Source organism: Rhagoletis pomonella, unplaced genomic scaffold, assembly GCF_013731165.1.
Source record: "Rhagoletis pomonella isolate Grant_MI unplaced genomic scaffold, Rhpom_1.0 Rhpom_scaffold_00010, whole genome shotgun sequence".
NCBI lineage: Eukaryota > Metazoa > Arthropoda > Insecta > Diptera > Tephritidae > Rhagoletis > Rhagoletis pomonella.
This window is the reverse complement of record NW_023458564.1, coordinates 13193368-13213635: the sequence shown is the minus strand read 5'-3', so window position 1 is coordinate 13213635 and position 20268 is coordinate 13193368. Positions and strand designations below refer to the sequence as shown.

The following is a 20268-nucleotide window of genomic DNA, read 5'->3' as shown; positions in this document are numbered from 1 at the left end:
ATGATGGGGAATCCGAAAATATATCATCATTAAAAACGTGTTACATATGCAGTTAAAAAATTAATATCTACTTACTTCTAAAATTCCGCAGTGACCTCACTTTGTAGAAATCTAAAAAAAAAGAACAGAAATATGTATGCATTAAAATTATGGTTAAGATTGATATAGTTTAGCAATAATGAAACTTGTTTAATTCATCAGCAAATTATTTGCGTTGGATAATGGAACAAGTTCTCTTCATTGTATATCGAAGCGAGCTGGGTAAAAGTTTTCATCATAGAATTACATTTATGAAAAGTTAAAAAAAAAATATATATATATTCACCTTCATTTCCATATCCTGTTGTCAAATTTGCATCCACTAATCTGCAACAAATAAGCATGGTATTTAATTTATTGTATGCCGCATGATATTATACAATCATACATATGTACATAGCATTTATGCGATGCTTTATTTTCTATTCATATTTTTCAAGATTATATCGTCGTTTAAAGTACAAAACCACGTATCGTCATTCCGCAAAACCGCGTAACTGACATTGGCTGCCAAAAACTGGATTTGCTCACACAAGCTCTTGGCTCAATCCTTATTCATTCGACCTGAAATATACTAGCCAGAAATGCGATTGCTTTATAAAAAAGAGAACCATTTTGAAATACGAGTGTTTTTACTCTCTAAAAAATAATTTATGCAACCTCACATACGCGGTTTTGCATTTTGTTGATACGCGGTTTTGTACTTTAAACGACGATAGACATTATTAACATTACAAAACGTAAGGGATTAGTATTATGTCTGAGAGGAAATAGGGATTATTTCAGAAATTTAAATTTGCGTTGGTTATTGGGACATTTATCTTCACTATACATCAAAGCGAGCTGGGTCAAAGTATAAGTATAAATATTTAGCATAAAATAAGTTACTTACCTTAAAAAACATCCAGTAGCATGGTGACATCATATTAATTTATCCAAACCTGCAAACAAAAGAAAAGCGTAATTAATACTAATGTATTGGGAAACCCTAAATATATTACATACACTTGAAATCAGTTCTACTATCTAATTTTGTAAAACTCACATATACATATGTAGATTCAAGTTACAGAAAAGTTATCATCAAATATTGGTAATTGTTAGAGGTTTTGACACTTGCTTACCTATCGCCATATGGTCATTATCAGACACTAATTCTTATTTATCCCGATGTGATTGTTATCTGTAAACAAATGAAATACTTCAGTATTCTTTCAGCTTTTAAAAGTAAATTGCAGTTCACGTTTTTTTTATCAGAGTTTAGTTTACATCAATGTTTTTTCAAGAGTAGCAAATAATTCGAATACATCATGAGAAAATATAAGGAAAATCTGCAAAATAATATATTAATACAAACCTTGAAAACTCATAAAAATCCACAGGCTTAGTTAAATACCGAAATGAGTTGTCAACAAATCCTATCTGTGAAAAAAAAAAAAATTATAAGTATAGATGATTAAAGTATTTAGAATGCCATTTCCATTGTATTTCTTGTGGAACCGAATCAGAATTTAATGTCATCAAAGTGCTTTCAAGAGTAGCAAATAATAAAAGATGTACATCACGAGTTTCACAAGAAAAACAAAGCATCACATATTTTTAAATATTATTCACCTTAATTTTTAACACAGCATAACCAAACGAGAACCCAAGAGTCACTACAAAGAAGAAGTAACAATTACTAACTGTACCAGAACAATGCATTTATTTCTAGTTTGCGCTATATCAGCAAGCATTTGACATCAGTTTATCAAAATCAGCGACGAAAAATAATGAGAACATCATTTAATTTAGCACAAACTTGAAAATCTGTTTCATATACATATGTAGGTATAAAGAAAATTGATTTTACCTTTGCAACTCAATTGTGATTTCATCCAGTTCTCTCTGCGTAGGGTAGTAGACTGCAACTGAAAAAGATAAAAGAATATACGAAATGCCTTCCCTTCCATCACTGCAACATAAGCAAATAAATATAAGCCAATATTATTTTTTATGCAAAACTCCCATCCGCGAGTTTTGTTCATGTTTTCTTTCCTTTGTATCTTCTACATTAAAAAAAATGAATGTGGTTGAATTCAATATTTGTTTAAACAGACTCCTGTACAGGTGGTTCGTATCCCTCGGGTCTTTCTACAACAGCACCCTCTGCCGATACGACAGCTTCAGTGCCTTTGCCACCACCATCACCATGCAATTCCAACAATTTGGACAGATCAAATCGTGGCTTTTTCAAGACCTTAACTTTGCGTATGTAAACATCGTGCAATGGGTAGATCCGTTGGCATTTCTTCTCTATATCCTTAGCAATGGAGTCGAGAGCAAGCTTGTTTACCAACTGCTTTAAGTCTGAGCTGGTTACATCGTTGCTGATGATTTCAGTCATCTTGGAGCGGATATTACGCACTTGCGATTGTTGAGCATAGCAAGTTTTACGTTGTGATTGCTGGTCCTTGGCGGTGAAGCCAATGCAGAAGACACGTAACATGTAACCGTCAGTAGTCTTTGCTTCAACGATCGCTTCGATAAGGGTTTGCCATTTCTTGACCATGGACCTAAAATAAAAAAAGTATAAAAGTACTGATGGTTGCCTGTACCTTTACAAATGCACTAGATGAATACAAATATCCCTAATGCGAGAGTCAACTAGTAGTAGATAATCGATTCTTTAGTCGAATATCCTTGGTATTTTCAATGTCGTTTACTCGTTCAATAAATGAGTGTACCAACAACCAGTTGTAGAAGAATGAGCGACGTAATACTATTCAGTCGCTTATTGAACGAGAACATCCACAATACAATGGAAAAGCGATTATCCATTAGTCGTTTATCTACTACTAGTCAACACTCGCAATAGGGTGATAAAAAATACCACCTTTTGGGCTTATTACTGAAAATGTCTACAAACTAATCCCTAAATGGGAACGTAGAGAGCAGTTCCTCAGGGTGCCGTTTGCAGTTAATTTTGTTCTTGGAGCATCGTAGAGACAAAACACAAATTTGTGCGATGTTTCGTCTGAATTATACGTCCGTAAAAAATAAAATATTTAACCTCAATCTTTATAGCGATTCTTTGAGATGCATGAACATATGCACATACAAACACATCTCGCTTCTTCACTTTGGTGATAATCAATAGCCACTTTAAACGCATTTAATTTCTCACCTGTACTTATCCGTGGTCAAATCCATACCGTGGAAGTTGCAGAGCACATTGCGATCCTGAACATCCTCAGCAATCAAGCGGAACTTGCGGAACGAGCGATCAGAATCGTTGTCGTTCTGCAAATCGGCCAGCGATACTTCGAATACACGACCCTTCAAGTAGTCAGAGGCGATTTTCTGGCCCTGGGTGCGGTTTACTAGAGTTTTACCGATCTGGCGGGTCACGAACATGTTTGGCGCTTTTACATCATACCAATCTTTGCGCGAGAAGGGATCCACAACCTTCTTCTTGCCACCTTTTTTACCTCCTTTGGAGAGACCTTTATTTTTACCGACCGCCATCTTCAGAGCTCAAAGCGGAAAAAGATCGAAGCACGTTGACGTCGTAATGTCAAAAGCAGGAAATACGCCATTTTTGCCACTGAAGTGTAATTGCCAATCGTGCTGCCATCGTAATGCAGTAATACAAGTATTCTATTTGTGAATTTGGGCGCAATAAGACGTGCAAGTACTTTTTAAATTAGTTCTCCTTAAAATCAAAGGTGAAACTGCTCATTCCCTTGAGAAAATCCTAAAGAACCCAATTTCAATTTGTTCATTCGTAAAATTGAACATCTTGCCTGCTATTTGAGGGTACATAGTTTGACTATCTGCTACACTGAAATTTTAAAGGTAAACGAATCGCATATTGGAGCGAATCTGACGAACCAATGTTTGCTTCGTTATTTAATGATTTTATTAATTTATGAATATTTAGGTACGAAAAGATTTCGATAAAAGTATATTGTGCCAACATGGCAGCACAATAATTTAAAATGCCATGAGAGGCAATGCAAAAAATTTGGAAAACGCAGCAAAACAGAATAAAGATAACAGCTACGAAGAATCGTGCAATGAGAAACCGTCACAATACTCCACAAGAAAACTACGAAAGTCAAACGAAAACAAATACGATAGTTTTGCAAAAACTGAGGATTGCAGGACTGTAAAAAATTGTGCTTATTTTGTTAAAAGGACTCCAAAAATAGTTTTTGTGTTGCAAATAAGAACATACCTTATTCTGACCTCCAACCGGACTAGGCTGAGGACTGGTTAATTCACAAATGTCACAAAGTGTTGCTCCAATACCACGTCGAAGTGGGGCCGCAGAAACTCCAAGATTCGGCGATGCTACAGAATGGGAAGCGCGCGAGGTAAAAAGCTATTCTGTATTTTAGCAATGCATGCATTCCAGTTCTATTCACATATTCATATGTTAATCCTTTCAGGCTCAAAGGCAACGCGAGCTGGACGAAGCAAGGGCCCGAGCTGCCCAAATGGAAAAGACTATGAAATGGTGGTCTGATTGCACAGCCAATTGGCGCGAAAAATGGAGTAAGGTAGGTTTCCTGTACGAGGTTTGCAAATACTTTACCGCTTACCATAGCCACGATACGTCGTTTATAAACAAATATTTGTTTAATCGATATAAAATTTGTACAGTGCAAATAATATGAGACTCTTCGATACAGGTACGCACCGAACGTAATAAAGCTCGAGAAGAAGCCAAGCAGTTGCGCGCCAACCTTGATATGTCTATGAAGGAAGCGAATTCATACAAGCGAGAGAAAAATGATCTCGAGATGCAGATCTCCCAACTTAAAAAGGAAATGGAAAAGGTTCATACACTTATGATGAAGCACGCCGATCAATTTCATAAAGCAGGGTAAGAAAAATAAAATTCGATTGTTTTTTTTAAATATTGTGTACATTAACATACATAAGTATGTACATATATACAAATGTACCTATGCCCATATTTATTTAAAATGCATGTTTCCATTTTAGTATGTGCGATGTTTCTGAAGATGCTGAGGCGAATGGACGTGATGCTAACTGCTCGCCAGATATATCGTCTGATGGTTTAAAAAATGTAAACAGCGAAGATGGATTGGTAATTTTGAATATACTTATGTATACTATATTCAAATAATTTTACTTAAGTATATATATATGTATATGTGTTTATTTTTTAAGGTTACCAAGGCCATTTGCAATGATATGAAAGATTTGGATATTGAGGAATATGTGCTGAAAGGCGCCGTACCGAAAAGTGTTCCTGACATGGGTAGGTTTTTGTGGAGTATTTAAATGAAAATCTTTAATATTGTATATCTACTAAGGTAACGATTTAGATGATGTATTGGCCGAAGAAAAACGTCTGATTCAGCAGCTATCTAAAGACGATTTCGATGAAGATTATTTACTGCAAAAAATCTCGATGCTTCAATTACGTTTAGATGAAGCGAAGAAAACGGTGCAAGCAGAAAGAGAGTGAGTTTGTTTTATAGCTACATATCGCCACCATCAACGCAAACGCCCTATTGACAAATTTTGAAATTTTACATAAGCAAATAACTTTTGAAATTAACATAGAAGCCCTACATTGCTGTTTTAAAGATGCTTAAGCTATGCATTTTAGTATGGGGTTGTACTTGGAATAAAATAAACAGAATATGTAGAAACACATTTTCAAAAAGTGTCGTATAGGACCTTATGTATTGATTTATATTATTTGTTATCCTTAACTTTTAATCATTATTTAAATTTGCAGAGAAAAAAATATTTTACATAAGACAATCGAAAAGTTAACATTAGAACTACAGGAAGTACGTGAACGTCAAGAAGAGATGCGTCTTGCTAAGCAGGTGATGACTAATTAAATTAAATAAAATTAAATTCCTTAATTAAATAGCCAATCGTTTTGCAGGAAGCTGTACGTGAATTACTCACATTACAGGAACAACACCGTGCCGAAATGCGTATAATAAATAATTCGTTGCAAGAAGAAACTGCGTCCCGCGAAAATCTTGAAAGACGCTTGGCTGAGCTGCGTACAGAGGTATATTTTTGGAAGTATAACTAAAATATCGTTAAAATAAACTAATTTTGAATAATTGTTGCGCAGTTGGAACGGCTACAAGCCGAAAATGCTTCTGAATGGGGTAAACGCGAACGGCTCGAAACCGAAAAACTTGCATTGGAACGCGACAACAAAAAATTACGCGCTGAAGTTCGCGACTACCAAGAGCGTTCCGATCGCAAGGGGCGTCCAATGCAGGCAAATGATGTTGAAGTGCGTGCGCTTCAACAAGAGCTATCGGAACGAAATAAAGAAATAGGTGAAATAAAACTATCACATTCCAAATTAAAAAAGCTTTTAGCTGAAACTAATACAGAACTGGGACATGCTGTGCGGCGGGCAGAGCAATATGAAGCTGAGGTGAGTACATAAGGCATTTATCATAAAAACTAGGCATTCGGTTCAATACATAAGAATCCCTATAAAATATCTCATGTGATAAAAAAAATGTCTAAAACATGTTGTACCCTATGGTTCTAATTTTATTAATTGCTCTAATTATTTTTCTTAATATTACTGTCTTTCCTCTTATTTTATAAAATACACGACCGTATAAATAAATGCATTTAAATACCAACACAACAGCTTTCAGAAAATATTCTAACTCAAGCATCAGCACAATATGTATAACATGTATTTCAATTATTATTATGTATTTCAATTGGCAAACGCTGCTATGCCTGTAATAGCGCGTCCAAGAATAAGCGCATGGATGTCGTGAGTGCCTTCATACGTGTTAACCGCTTCCAAATTCATGCAATGCCGTATAACATGGTATTCATCGGACACTCCATTTCCGCCCAAAACATCACGCATACTCCGAGCAATATCTAGCGCTTTACCCGAATTATTTCGTTTTATGAGTGAAATCATTTCAGGAGTGTGCAGTTTCCGATCTTTCAGACGACCTACCTGCAAGCATGCTTGCAAACCTAACGCAATATCTGTCAGCGCATCTGCAAATTTCTTTTGTATCAATTGATTAGCGGCCAACGGCCGTTTAAACTGCTTCCGATCCAACGTATACTGCCGCGCTATTCCCAAGCATGCCTCGGCGGCTCCTAGAGCACCCCATGCAATGCCATAGCGTGCATTGTTCAAGCAACCGAAGGGACCCTTAAAACCCTCCACATTTGGTAAAAGATTTCCTTCTGGCACACGTAAGTCGTCCATCAAGATCATGCCAGTGGTAGAGGCACGCAAAGAGAATTTACCTTCGATTTTGGGTGTAGATAAGCCCTTGCCAGATTGTGATCGATCCACTATGAAACCACGCACTTTGCCATCTTCGCCCTTGGCCCAGACAATGATAACATCTGCTATCGGCGAATTTGTGATCCACGTTTTGGAACCATTCAGAATGTATGATTTGCTGGCACTATCATATTTCGCACGGGTTTCCATACCGGCGGGATCACTACCGTGATTTGGTTCGGTTAAACCAAATGCTCCTGTAAACGAAAACAAATGCAGATATTTTAGTTTTTGTGAAATCAGAAGCTACTTTCAAAATGTAATCTAATCTTGCATTTCTGCCATGAAAGTACTTCTCATAAAAAGCGACCTAAAACCTCTGACACCTCCATTTTTAGGATAACGTTAAGAAGCACAACATGATATTGAAGCAGTTAAGCTGCCAATGGCGTACACATGTTATTTTTAGCGATCTAAGTCTTCTTGTGTACATTCTAAACAATAATCTTGATCTACATCCGCCGAAGCTTCTTATCAGAAATTTTTAAATATCAGTTTACAAAAGAACAACTATAATATCCCTCTGCATACATTTATTAAAAAAAATAAATAAATAAAAATCGTTTGCTACTTACCAATTATTTTGCCCTGAGCCATACGAGGCAGATAGGTTTCCTTTTGCACAGCAGAGCCATAATCAAAAATAGCTCCCATCGCCAGAGAACTTTGCACGCTCAAGGCAGAGCGATAAGCTGAATCTACACGTTCTATCTCTCTGGCCAATAAACCATAAGCGACATTTGACACACCTGCACACCCATAGCCGTTTAGAGTGCAACCCAAAGCACCAAAGCTGCCAATTTCCTCCATAATTTCCTTGTGGAACACCTCATTGCGATTGGCGTCTGTGATGCGCGGCAACAAGCTTGCTTGGCAGTAACTACGGAATGCGTCACGCATAGCGATCTCATCTTCGGTTAGTTGCGATTCCAAATTGAGTGGATCTTGCCAATCGAACTTTGGTGGCTCTATTGTGGTTGCGAATTTTTTGGTGTTAACAGCCGCGGTGTAGAGCTGGGGTGTTTGTCGTAGTGTTGATAGGATCCGTTTCGCAATCATTGTGAACTCTTGTTTTTATCAGCTCAAGATCTTCTATGATTTATTAAACTACTTAAAATGATTAAATTATGTTTCGTTGCACATACAAAAGAAATGCTTATTTCCTATAAGTCCGGCCCACTTGCGTGCTCTTCTACAACTGTTCGCTTGAAGATTACAGGAATATTTTTTCAAATCTTTGTTGTCTATTAATGTACTATACAAACAAATGTACGTATGCTGAATGAAGTGTGTTTCATGCAATCACAAGAATATTTTTCGATTCTCTTTAGAAAATCACTATGCTCATAAACATTATCTTAAATTTTATTAGTTTTATTTTGCATATACCTTACATATGTACATATGTAAGTATGTAGTAGGAAAAGAGAGAATTGCTCTCCAAATGGTATTATCGGCCACGATTGTTTAGTGCCTTTTTAAAATATATCGCTCGTTTACTGAATGACTGCCACAATTCAGAAAAGGGTATTTTTAAGATAATGAATTGAATGAATTAATCGCTATATCTTACATCATATTGTGTAAAAGTTGCATGCTAAAATCTTGTGTATGTTCTGTGTGATTCTGTAATATACAAATCTTCATTTTCTGCGGGGATAGTGTCAATTGAAAACTTTAAACGTGTTTTTTGAAAATTCGCATTTTTTGACTTGTGACAGTCTGTTAGTAAATGAGCTATGCATATGCTTGTGTACATACATATGTATGTGCATACTATGTGCATGCCCTGCAGAGAAAAGCTTGCTTGGTGAATTAATTGACTCAGAACTTACATATCGCACACGTTCTTCAAAAGGTGCACAATTAAAAAAAAAAATGTAGATCGATTTTTCGCATAAATTAATTCGTAAGATTTATTATCTCCAATTAATGCAATTTTTTTTTATTCATGTTTATATTCTTCAACTAGAAAACTACTGTTATATCTGTTTTTGTATTAACTGAGTTGAATCTCTGCGATCCACAAGCAATTACATTTTCGGATCAGAGTTTTGAGTTGTGTATTTTTGAACTTTTCTATGCGTTCAGAAAAGATTGTGAATAGCTTTTGCCATTTGCCCAAATTTCGAGGTCAGTTGTATAATAACATTATTTCTACTGCAATATAAATACTGTTTTAACCCGACAAAAAAAAAATAGTAGAATATGATAGAATAACAATAAACATATCCATAAGGAATTCAGCAGGCTACTATCTAATTTCTATTCAACAAAAACTGACTTTATGGGCTTATTTTCGCAGAGTCAATTGTCACCTATATATAATTACCTTAATTGACAAAGGCCCTAAAGGCTCGGTTATGCAAAACTTGACTTGAAAATGGTATATCTGGCAAATGAGCTGCACGTGTATATAGTTACCAAAAAAAAAGCAACTTCACTCAGAAACTCGAAAATAATAGATTTTTGATTTCTAAGAGCGTGTGTGAATCGGTAACAAAGTTCGCGGCGAGTAAATTCTTGACAACTATGAGGTGAATAAAATTTCAGTAGCTCATGAGGCTACTGAAATGTTTGACAAATGCATAGAAAATTTTGACAATCGCAAAGATTGTTGATGTGAGTAATTTTTCGTTTAATAAAAGCTTAAATTGATGAATTGCAATCAACGATGGTAGATGTTTTCTTAAAATATTAATTTCAATTCAAAATATAATATTTTATTCCTCATAAATCTGCGGTTATCAAAAATTTACTGCTGTCAAAAAAGATTTCATTTCACACAGCAGATTGGCAAAACTGTCGCACCATAGTAAAAATATTATTCAACAGCTTTCCCCATAGAACTTTGTTACCGGTTCACACACGCCCTAAGTTAAGTTTTTAAGGGCCAAGGGAGCCTTATTAAATTTTTTTATGGTGGCGAAACGAAAAGTCAGAAACAGAATTAAACGATCCAAATAATAAGCCACCAACAAAGTTGTTTTTTTATTACTGTAAGCCGTTTTGTTTTCTTTTGCGAACGGTATTTCTTTGATATATTTTACGTACTCCATATAAAAATATTTGTCCCCGCTCAGGTTATTCGATAATCAGCATGAACAAAAGTTTAAACAATGAAAAAAGGCGTTACTGTTTGTGAATGACCACCTTAACTTTTATTGTTTTATTATATTTTTACCTGGAAAATTTTATCAACATAAGCGTGGCTTTCTATTATAACATTGTCCCTCCGAATTTTCCTGAATGTCACTTTTTAATTTTGCCGTGATAATAACAGTAGTTGCTTTGCTTGCCCAAGTGTATTGCGGTTAAGAAGTCCAAAAAGTTGTTGATCGAAAGATTAAACAAAAACCTGCCTCCCAAGAAGAACCGTCATGAAACCATGAAAGATGTCATGAAGAAGGTGGAAAAAACTTCAACATTAGCTTATGTGATAAATGAGATTCAAAGTGATAGGCAAATGTTTCAAAAGCATGCATTTAATGTTGAAAATCAGTACAATGCTTATCGGATAATATACTTTTTCTAAACTTATTCAATCCTTTTACTTACTTTTAAAAAAGTGACATTCTGGAAAATATTATACAAAAATGCCAAAATAAGAAAAAATAATAGTTTTTGAAGAGCCTGAAAGCAGTTTCGTTTTCTGCACAAATTTTTACGTCGGTTAACGATTTCAGAGCATAAATTTACCTTTTTAAAAAGTGGCATGTAACTCCGTTCTTTTTGGTACTAACACTTTAAAATTTTTACTGAAGGTGCATTTTAATACAAGCAACTAAAATCTGTGAAAAACGCGGTCCCAAAAAAAGTGTTGGTTAAGGCTTTTGTGAATTAAGGTAACGATATGTATGTACATAGCTACATATATACATACATATATCCAAAAAAATGGATCATTATTAAACATCTAAAGCTTGATTTTCAAATGTCTCTAATGTATGTAACTAAAGCTTTTCCTAGAGGGCATACTACCACATGTGCGCTTAGTGTACCCCAGTGGCAAAAGGCAATCTATAGAAAAGCAAAAAGCAATGGATAGAGCCCCTATGACCTACGCACGAAAAGATGCAAGCGATGTCATACGAAAGTAATGCGTCGCATGTCGCTTTGCGAAACTATAAATAGAATAAAAAAATAAAAATTAAAAATAATATGCGTGCCACAGGTTTTGAACCCGTGACCAACAACACGGCAGTCGAACACGCATCCATTCGGCTACAGCAGCTGTTGAGATAACGTCAACAAAAAACATATTTGAGTTAGTTTTCAAACTTTTTGTTTTGTTTGTTGCTTCAGAGCTACACATCCTCCGCTCGCTTACATTGCGATGTATCTTTTCGTTCAACCGTAGTTGTTAATATTTTCTTGGTAGAAAAAGGTAATGGATTCCTATTTTCCCACTGGGGCGAGAAGAGAAACAGAGTTTTCTGATCGGAAAATAGTGACTTTCAAGAATTCTATACCATTTCCACGAAAAATGTTTTTTTCCTGATAAAAAATATGTAAAACTTTGAGCGCTTTGAGCGACCTCTAAATATGATTTCAAAGTAAAAAACAGGAGTATAATTTTTTCGCAGTACAGTCCGGCTTTGCTTTTTCACATGCATGTTTGGACCACCCTAGTGTGTGGAAACCTACTCAAATTAATTTCATACATATTATTTTTCCCCATACGTAGTCCATAAATTTTATGACGTCGAAAAACACTGCAAATTATCCGACTGGGTTAATACAAGTATTCATTCATACATATTTACACATTTACATACATATGTAGATGTTTGGAGGCATTCGTTGATCGTGGTCATTCGGTAGAATATGATTTAATTCTCACTTTATACTTTAATACACCTAGGTTTGTATGTATCTGTGTTGCCAGAAAAATAATTTCGTTTGGAGCTAAATCGGTTGAAAAAAAGAGCTAAATAATAGTAATAGTAGCTAAAATGAAGAGCTATTTTTTTATTAAGTTGTTAATTTTTTGACGTAAAGTTGCTTTTACATTTTCCGAAATTTTATAAAAAAAATTACGAATTCTATGAATATAAATGCTGAAAACATCTTTTACAACGAAAACTTACGCGCACATGGTAGAAACTAATCTACTTACTTGCCCGTTTTCCCTTTGCTTACACGCCATTTGCATTAGGAATGGTCGTTTTCTAGGTATTCATCGAAAAAGAATAACATGAAGGTATTGAAAATAGCCTGAGATCACCAAAGCCAAATGAATTTTAGTCAGCACTTGAAATAACAGATTTTTAATTTTAATATATTACCAAATACAATTAAAATATTCTGGACCAAAAAAGTGCTAGATAGTTTTCAAAAGAGCCAAAAAAAAAGAGGTTGGAGCTAAATACAAAAATAAAGAGCTAAATCTAGCTTCAAAAGAGCCAAAATGGCAACACTGATGTAAAGTTCTTATCAGTTAAATAAATGTCCACGACCGTACATATTTACCAGGGATGCCAATTGGGGTAGAATTCCCTATTTTGGTAGAATTTCAACTTTATGGGGGAATTGCTTAACTTTTTGGGGAAATTTAATATACACGCTATAAACCTTTATTTAATAGTTTTAATTTTACGTTCACAAAATAATTGTTATTTGTTGTTTTATTTTTCGTTCACAAAATAATGGTTATCTGATGAGTTTTATATAATTTTTTTTTCAAGGAATAAAAACTACCTGGTGAGTTTTATTTTTCATTCAAAAAATAAAAGTTTTTTTGTGAGTGTTATTTTTCTTTCACAATGTAAAACTCAATCGCTCAAACAAAAAAAAAAAAAATACAAATAAAGCTTCAGCCCTTACCAAATAACTTTTAATATTTGAATGAGAAATAAAAATAAATAAATGAGGAATAAGAAATAAAAATTATTTTTATTTCTTGAACGAAAAATAAAACTCATCAGATAATAATTATTCTGTAAACGAAAAATAAAACTCATGATGTATGTATGTAAGTATTATTTGTTAAATACAAAATAAAAATAATAATTAATATAAATTTTTAGCTGTATAACTTATAACCTTTACGGTCCCTGATTAAAACCCAAATTTTCCATACTCAAAACATGAACCACGAAAAAATACATATTTATAGTTTCTCAAATTATTCGAGCAATGAGAATTTCGAATAAAAAGAATCTGGAATAACTGAGTTAATAATTGACGTCAGTTTACGCTTAGCTTACTTAAGGAACTCATCTCATTCAAACAAATTTTTAGTCAGTTCTGGCTTGCCTCAGCTAATTATGAGTTTGCAGCTGTTTTGGTTGTACGTATTAAATAGTTATTACCTATTGAATTTTGCAAGCTCATGTCTTAGTTTACTTAAGGCCCGTTTACATACAACTTTGGCGTGGCGTTGGCGTTGGCGTCGCTTCGACAGCTGACTATGAATACATGCATTTATATGAAAGTCTCCATATAACCAAAGTTGGGCAACGCCAACGCCAACACAACGCAGAAAGATGGCCAACTCTCAACTTTTCGCGTGCGTCGTTCGTCAGCTGTTCTAAATAATCAAAATTATGTGATTTAATTTTCATTTTTAATTAAATCCGGGCAAGAAATATAGTTTTTAATGCAATTATTGATGTAAATTTTTTATTTATCTGCCGCTAGTGTGTTAATTTAGTGACCAAAGTATTCTCTGCTACGCGTTCATTGTAGCAAGCACGGGCGTTACTCGCGCTGCTGTCAAAGCGACGCCAGCGCCAACGCAACGCCAAAGTTGTATGTGGACGGGCCTTTAAACATGCACAACTTATCCGACTACAAGTATATCAACCGGCTTTCTGAATCTTTCGTCGTCACTTTGATTGAAATCTCAATAAGCGCTTTCGATTTTCTTGTTCTTTAATTGAAAAATTTTTTTTTTGTAAACAATTTTTATTCTTAGCGGATTTGATCTGTGGCTTCTAATTCTAATAGACTTTGTAATAACTAAATATATTATTGGTATTTTTTTTTTATTAAAAAAGAGAATCAAACTTTTTTTCTGGGTATCGGACCAAAGCAATTTTTTTTTTAAGTAATTTCTTCGTTCTTCGAAGTTAGCCTCCGAAATCGAGAATTTCGAAGTTCGAAATAGGACCTTTGGTAAAAAAATTATATTTAATTATTGTATATAAATAACTACAAACATTAAAATATAGACGTAGTCCTCCTTTTGCTCTTATTTAAATGGTATATAACTTCTTTTGAGCAAACTTATATTACAGATGCTACAAGGGGTCAAAGTTCTTTGAAAAATTAAAAACTTAATATTATAGAAAATTTTGAACCGATTTTTAAAAGATTCATATCGTAAATTTGAGAAAAACCACATTTAAAGGAAAAAATAACCTTTTTATTAAAAACAAATATTTTAAACAAAAAAATTACTAACCGATTTTTAAACAATTGGTACCGTTGTAAAGGCGACTAAACTCCATTTCTTTTGATATTGCATATTTGTATACTTCGTATATAAAAATTTTAGAAAAAACACATTGGAATGAAAAAATACCTTTTTAAAAAAAAAAAATATTTGAATAAAAAAAATACTAACCGATTTTTAAAAAAGTGGTATCGTTGTAAAGGCAATTAGATCCCTTTTTTCTGAGATGCATATTTGTATACTTCGTATATAAAAATTTGAGAAAAAACACATTTGAAAGAAAAAATACCTTTTTTTACAAAAAAAAATATTTTAAACAAAAAAATTACTCACCGATTTTTAAAAGATTGGTATCGTTGTAAAGGCGATTAAACTCCCTTTTTTTCTGATATGTATATTTGTGTACTTCGTACATAATAAATTGAGGAAAACACTTAAAAGGAAAAAATACTAATATTTTACTAATAAACTACCAATATTACACTTAGTATATACTATAAAAATAAAAAAAAACACATTTAAACATTTTCTTATAAAAAAAAAAGTATTTCAATAAAAAAAATACTAACCGATTTTTAAAAAATTGGTATCGTTGTGAATACGATTAAACCCCTTTCTTCTGAGATGCTTATTTGTATACTTCGTGTATAAAGTTTGAGAAAAACCACATTTAAAGGAAAAAACTTTTTTATAAAAAAAAAATATTTTAAACAAAAAAATTACCAACCGATTTTTAAACAATTGGTACCGTTGTAAAGGCGATTAAACTCCCTTGTTTCTGATATGTATATTTGTGTACTTCATATATAAAAATTTGAGAAAAACACTTAAAAGGAAAAAAATACTAATAGTTTACTTATAAAAAATATTTTAAACAAAAAAATTACTAATTAGTAATTCAATTGAATACTTCACTTAAATAAAACAGAAAATTATCTTTAAATTTTATATATAACCTGTTATGTAAAAAATAAAAAACCATGGAGTTTTTATATTTATATATGCATGTTACATATACTTTTGCTTAATTTTTAACAGGACTGTGGGCGAACAAGAACGAATTAACGCTTTACAAGTCTATTCTGCACGTTACCGAAGATTTTGTAACCGGAAAATTTTATTACCAAAAAATGTTACCAGTTCTTGTCACCGCGATTCTAGGTTCGTTGGTGATGCAGTTAAAATATTCAGCAATTCAACTATGAAGAATTGTGCAGATTCTGGCATTGCATATTTCACGGGGCAATACTTTGTTACCAGCTTATGAGATGGTAACAAAATTTACCGGTTTCAAGAGTACAGAGAATGCAAAAAGGGTTTAAAAATTGGCAGGAACTTTATTTACAGGTTACTAACTATTTATTACTAGCGCCGAATAGACCTGTAAAATACTATAAATTAATTGTTTTATTTAAATAAGGTATTCAATTGTATTACTAATTAGTAATATTTTTGTAAATTTTTTTTATAAGAAAAATTTAGTATTTTTCCCTTTTGAATGTTTTTTTTCAATTTTTATATACGAGGTATACAAATATGCATATTATACGAAAGGGGGTTTAATCGCCTTAACAACGATGCCAATTTTTTTTTATCGGTGGGTAATTTTTTTGTTTAAAATATTTTTTGATAAAAAAAGTTATTTTTTTCCTTTTAAGTGTTTTTTCTGAAATTTTTATTCACGAAGTATACAAATATACATATTAGGAGAAAGGGGGTTTAATCGCTTTTACAACGATACGAATTTTTTAAAGATCAGTTAAAAATTTTCTGAAATATTAAGTTTTTAATTTTTCGAACATCTGACCTTTGAGCCGTTATAGCACCTGTAATATAAGTTTTAACAAAAAAATGTATGTACCATATAAATAAGAGGAAAAGGCGGACTACGTCTGTATTTTTACTTTTTTTGCTTTTTACATGCAATAATTAAAAATAATTTTTTGTCAAACTTCGAAGGCCCATATCTCGATTTCGGAGGCTAACTTCGAAAAACGGAGAAATTACTTTTTCACATTGTATGTATGCGTTTTATATCTCTCGTGGCTGTGCTTTCTAATGAACATTTCTTACTCCGTAGGGGACCTTGTTTACAATTTTTATATTGAGTATAAAACTGTTAAACACAAAAAAAACTAGAGTGCGCATATATCAGGTTTGATAGCTGTTGACCATACGAACAATGCCTCATACTCAGATACACTAGATAAATTTGTGTTCTCGAGAAAAAAGTTTGCGTGGCCAAACTTTTTTTTCTAAATTTTGAAAAGTTATCGTTTCTTGGCCTCTAATTGTTGAAAATGGCATACAAGGAAAATATAGGCCAAAAAAATGATGAATTTTCAAAATTTTAAGAGAAAAAAACTTGGCCGCTTTACTCAGATTTTTGGATAATGGAAATTTTTTCCATTCTTAATTTCTTCAACATTTGCTCCAAAATTTCCTTTTTTTGAATTATGGCAGTCTTTTAGCGAATGAGCGATATATACATACATATGCACGATATAATTCTGCATTGACGCTATAGTCCTCTACTAACACATTTCCGAGAAAAAAGTTTGAAATTTAGGTGAAAATTTGTGGCACTTTTTTGTAGTTTTCTACAAATTGTTAAACTTGTGTTTATATAGGGGTTTGTCTGAGAATGAACTATATTTTATCCCTGCTGAAGTCTAGAAAAATAAGAAATCTGATGAGGAGATGTGGTGATCTCCGAAATAGCTGCTATAACTTCTACCGCTTAGACTTTGTTGCTTTTTTCAATTTTTCCTAATAAACAATCGTGGTACAAAGCTCAATAAAAATATTAAAAAGAACTATATTTTAATTGAAAATTCCTAAAAATAAATAAATAAACACAAGTGGCACACAATATCACTTTGAAATGTCGTGCTATAGATATGACCGATACTGTACATACATATAAACATATGTATAAGCAGTTGTGATATCTGGTACCAAAATTGTTGCTCGATAAAAATGATGCTTGGTTGATTTGAATTTAATAATAATAAAAACTCACCGACTATTTTAGGTAAAGCGCCTCCGTCAACGTGTGGAAGAATTGAAACGTGAATTAGCCGGCGCTGAGGACGAATTAGACTCGGCTGTGAATCAAGTACGTCGCTTACAACGCACCAACGACGAATTGGTTGGTCAAACTGAAGGACTGCAAGTGCAAATACAACATTTACAAACAAGGTTAGTCGCATTTCCTCAAACTTGATATTCACCATATTCACTCTGAAGTCGTAATTCTGGTACTTTTGTTATTTACTGTGAATTAACAATGATCAAATCTGTGACATTTTCTATTAACCTTTGGAATTGCTGCTCCTTCTAAATCGAAACGCTCACTAACTACTCACTCATTTAACAAACATTCATATTCATACATGTAAAAAATATAAATGTAAGGCGTGCACCTAGTCCTCCGATGCGCACTGTCGGCGGTGTGCAATTGCGCAACAAGATCGCTGTAGAAATTCCCAGCGAATGCTTGCCCAACATAAATGATTTACGTCAGATTTTCGATGATCAACCAGCTGGTAGTCGTCATAGTCATAATGCGGGTAGTAGTTTGCCAAATGGAGGAGGTGGCAGCGTCGAAGCGGGCATTCCGAAACGTTCAAGTCACACTGAACGTACTTTGATGCAACAAACAAGCACTTTTTTCGATGCTAAACCATCACACTTGGAAGAGAATATATTTGAATCCAAGTCGCGAAATCTCGAATTTGAGCGTGCCAAACAAAAATTTGATAATCCATCGCATCTACAGCACCAACATCATCACCACCAGCGCGAGCAACGTGAACGATCATCGGGTAGATTTGCTGGGGCTCCAACTGGCCAACAACAACAACAACAACTACTACAACAGCAGCCGATTGGCGGTAATCGCTCCAATCTGGCATTGCCACTAAAAACCACCAACAGCTCTGGCATGAGCTTGGGCGGTGGTGGAGGTGGAGGTGGTAATGGCAGTGCGAGTTTGAATTCGAATTCCAATGCGACTTCGAATTCAAATCCTAATATAACTAAAGATGAGATAAATCGCCAATTATTTAATGATGATCATTCGCATTCTTCGACGTCTGGTGGTGGCAGTGTTGGTGTAGCAGGTGTAGTTGGCATTGGTGGCACTGCTAGTGCCACTAACACTGGCCAATATACTAGAAAAGATGCTTGTAGTGGCACTGGAGGTAGTGTTGGTGGTAGTTATGCAAGAAACAGTATTAATTTAGATGGACTCAAGGTGTCCGACGACGAGGTAAGCAATGAAAAAGTGGAAAATTCGCAAATTGTTCTTAATTTCTGATTGCATTTGAATGAGAATTTTACTAATGCCTCAATATTTTGCCAATTTTCGATTTTTTTTTTTGTGATAACACTAATGATGTTTATTAACAAACTTTAGTTACAACTCTTTCTGTTTATGTGTATATATATACGTAAGTATAGTTTAAGTTTATTTTCATAACAAAAATACTCATTATATTCAAATAGCAGTAAATTAGGCGTGCATGTATTCAAATTCGTTTTTAATGCTTACAGTTTAAGGAATATGTATTCGTAAATGTTTTATTTTTAATTATATTCCTTATTTGTTTATTTCCACCACAGCTAACTAAAAAGTTTTCATTTACTTTTTACTAATTATACAAAACGCTTGATTTATAAAATAGAGTATACAAGCATTTATAGACGCATCACTACATAAATTTCAATTTAATTTCACAGACACCGTAATTACGGTTCAACGAGTTTATTGCTGGACGATGAAACTGAAGGCAACAGTGACGAGGGCATTTAAATCGTCAATAATTTGATCTGATCTTAAATGATTATTTTACAATACGTATATTATACAAATACATATGCATATGTATTTTTTAGGTAATAAGAAAAAAAGTATTCCAATTTCGACTATATACATACATACATACAATATATGCATACATATGTATACCTAAATATACATTTAGCTTTAAGATGTACTACATTAATACTTACTGTTTCGTTATTTTATCGAATATATGCAACGAGCTAGCCATACCATGGATCATATTTTACAAAAAACCATTCCAATGACACGTCTGGCTTCCATGCTTTAGCCCACATTAATGATAATCAGGGACGTGAACCGGTTTGAAACCGTCCGGGAATTGAACCGGATTAACTGCTTTTTTCTACCAATTAACTGAACCGTTAACCGAACCATTATTCATTGATTTTTTTTTTTATATAATGATTATTATAGTTTTATTTTTCCACTGAAAAAAATGATTATCTATAAAATTTAAAAGGCCATACAGCGGTAAACTGCAAATATCTCAAAAAGTTATCGATAGAAAAAAAAATTATGTCGATTTTCGGAATCACCGAGCAATTCTCTATAGGCGTTGGATAGTAGCGTCCATAGAACATTTTTGCTGAAAATCAGCGTCATTATTCTTAAGTGAAGAAATGAATCTGAACCACTCGAGAACAACAGTACCGATATTAT

General features: G+C 33.5%; 3 protein-coding genes across 7 annotated transcripts; 1 reads left to right on the top strand and 2 right to left on the bottom strand.

Moving 5' to 3' along the window:
* Positions 1-2025: 2025 nt before the first annotated feature.
* LOC118746075 (40S ribosomal protein S3a-like) lies at positions 2026-3578 on the bottom strand. The gene is made up of 2 exons (XM_036479829.1): positions 3206-3578; positions 2026-2594 (listed from the first exon to the last, which is right to left on the bottom strand). Exons 1-2 carry the CDS (start codon positions 3544-3546, stop codon positions 2129-2131), a joined length of 807 nt encoding a protein of 268 aa, XP_036335722.1. The 5' UTR covers positions 3547-3578; the 3' UTR covers positions 2026-2128.
* Positions 3579-4037: 459 nt separating this feature from the next.
* Positions 4038-19691, top strand: LOC118746071 (coiled-coil domain-containing protein 102A-like). 5 transcript variants are annotated; one of them, XM_036479824.1, is made up of 12 exons: positions 4038-4397; positions 4473-4583; positions 4716-4909; positions 5032-5116; positions 5221-5311; positions 5367-5517; positions 5798-5891; positions 5954-6085; positions 6152-6466; positions 17794-17960; positions 18177-19032; positions 19503-19691. In XM_036479824.1, exons 1-12 carry the CDS (start codon positions 4308-4310, stop codon positions 19509-19511), a joined length of 2295 nt encoding a protein of 764 aa, XP_036335717.1. In that variant the 5' UTR covers positions 4038-4307; the 3' UTR covers positions 19512-19691. The 5 variants fall into 5 exon arrangements, with proteins under 5 accessions (XP_036335717.1, XP_036335716.1, XP_036335715.1 ...); XM_036479823.1 differs by having other exon boundaries at positions 5032-5137; positions 5379-5517; XM_036479822.1 differs by having other exon boundaries at positions 4039-4397; positions 5032-5137.
* On the bottom strand, positions 6608-8722 carry LOC118746073 (glutaryl-CoA dehydrogenase, mitochondrial-like). The gene is made up of 2 exons (XM_036479827.1): positions 7936-8722; positions 6608-7557 (listed from the first exon to the last, which is right to left on the bottom strand). Exons 1-2 carry the CDS (start codon positions 8417-8419, stop codon positions 6764-6766), a joined length of 1278 nt encoding a protein of 425 aa, XP_036335720.1. The 5' UTR covers positions 8420-8722; the 3' UTR covers positions 6608-6763.
* Positions 19692-20268: the final 577 nt, after the last annotated feature.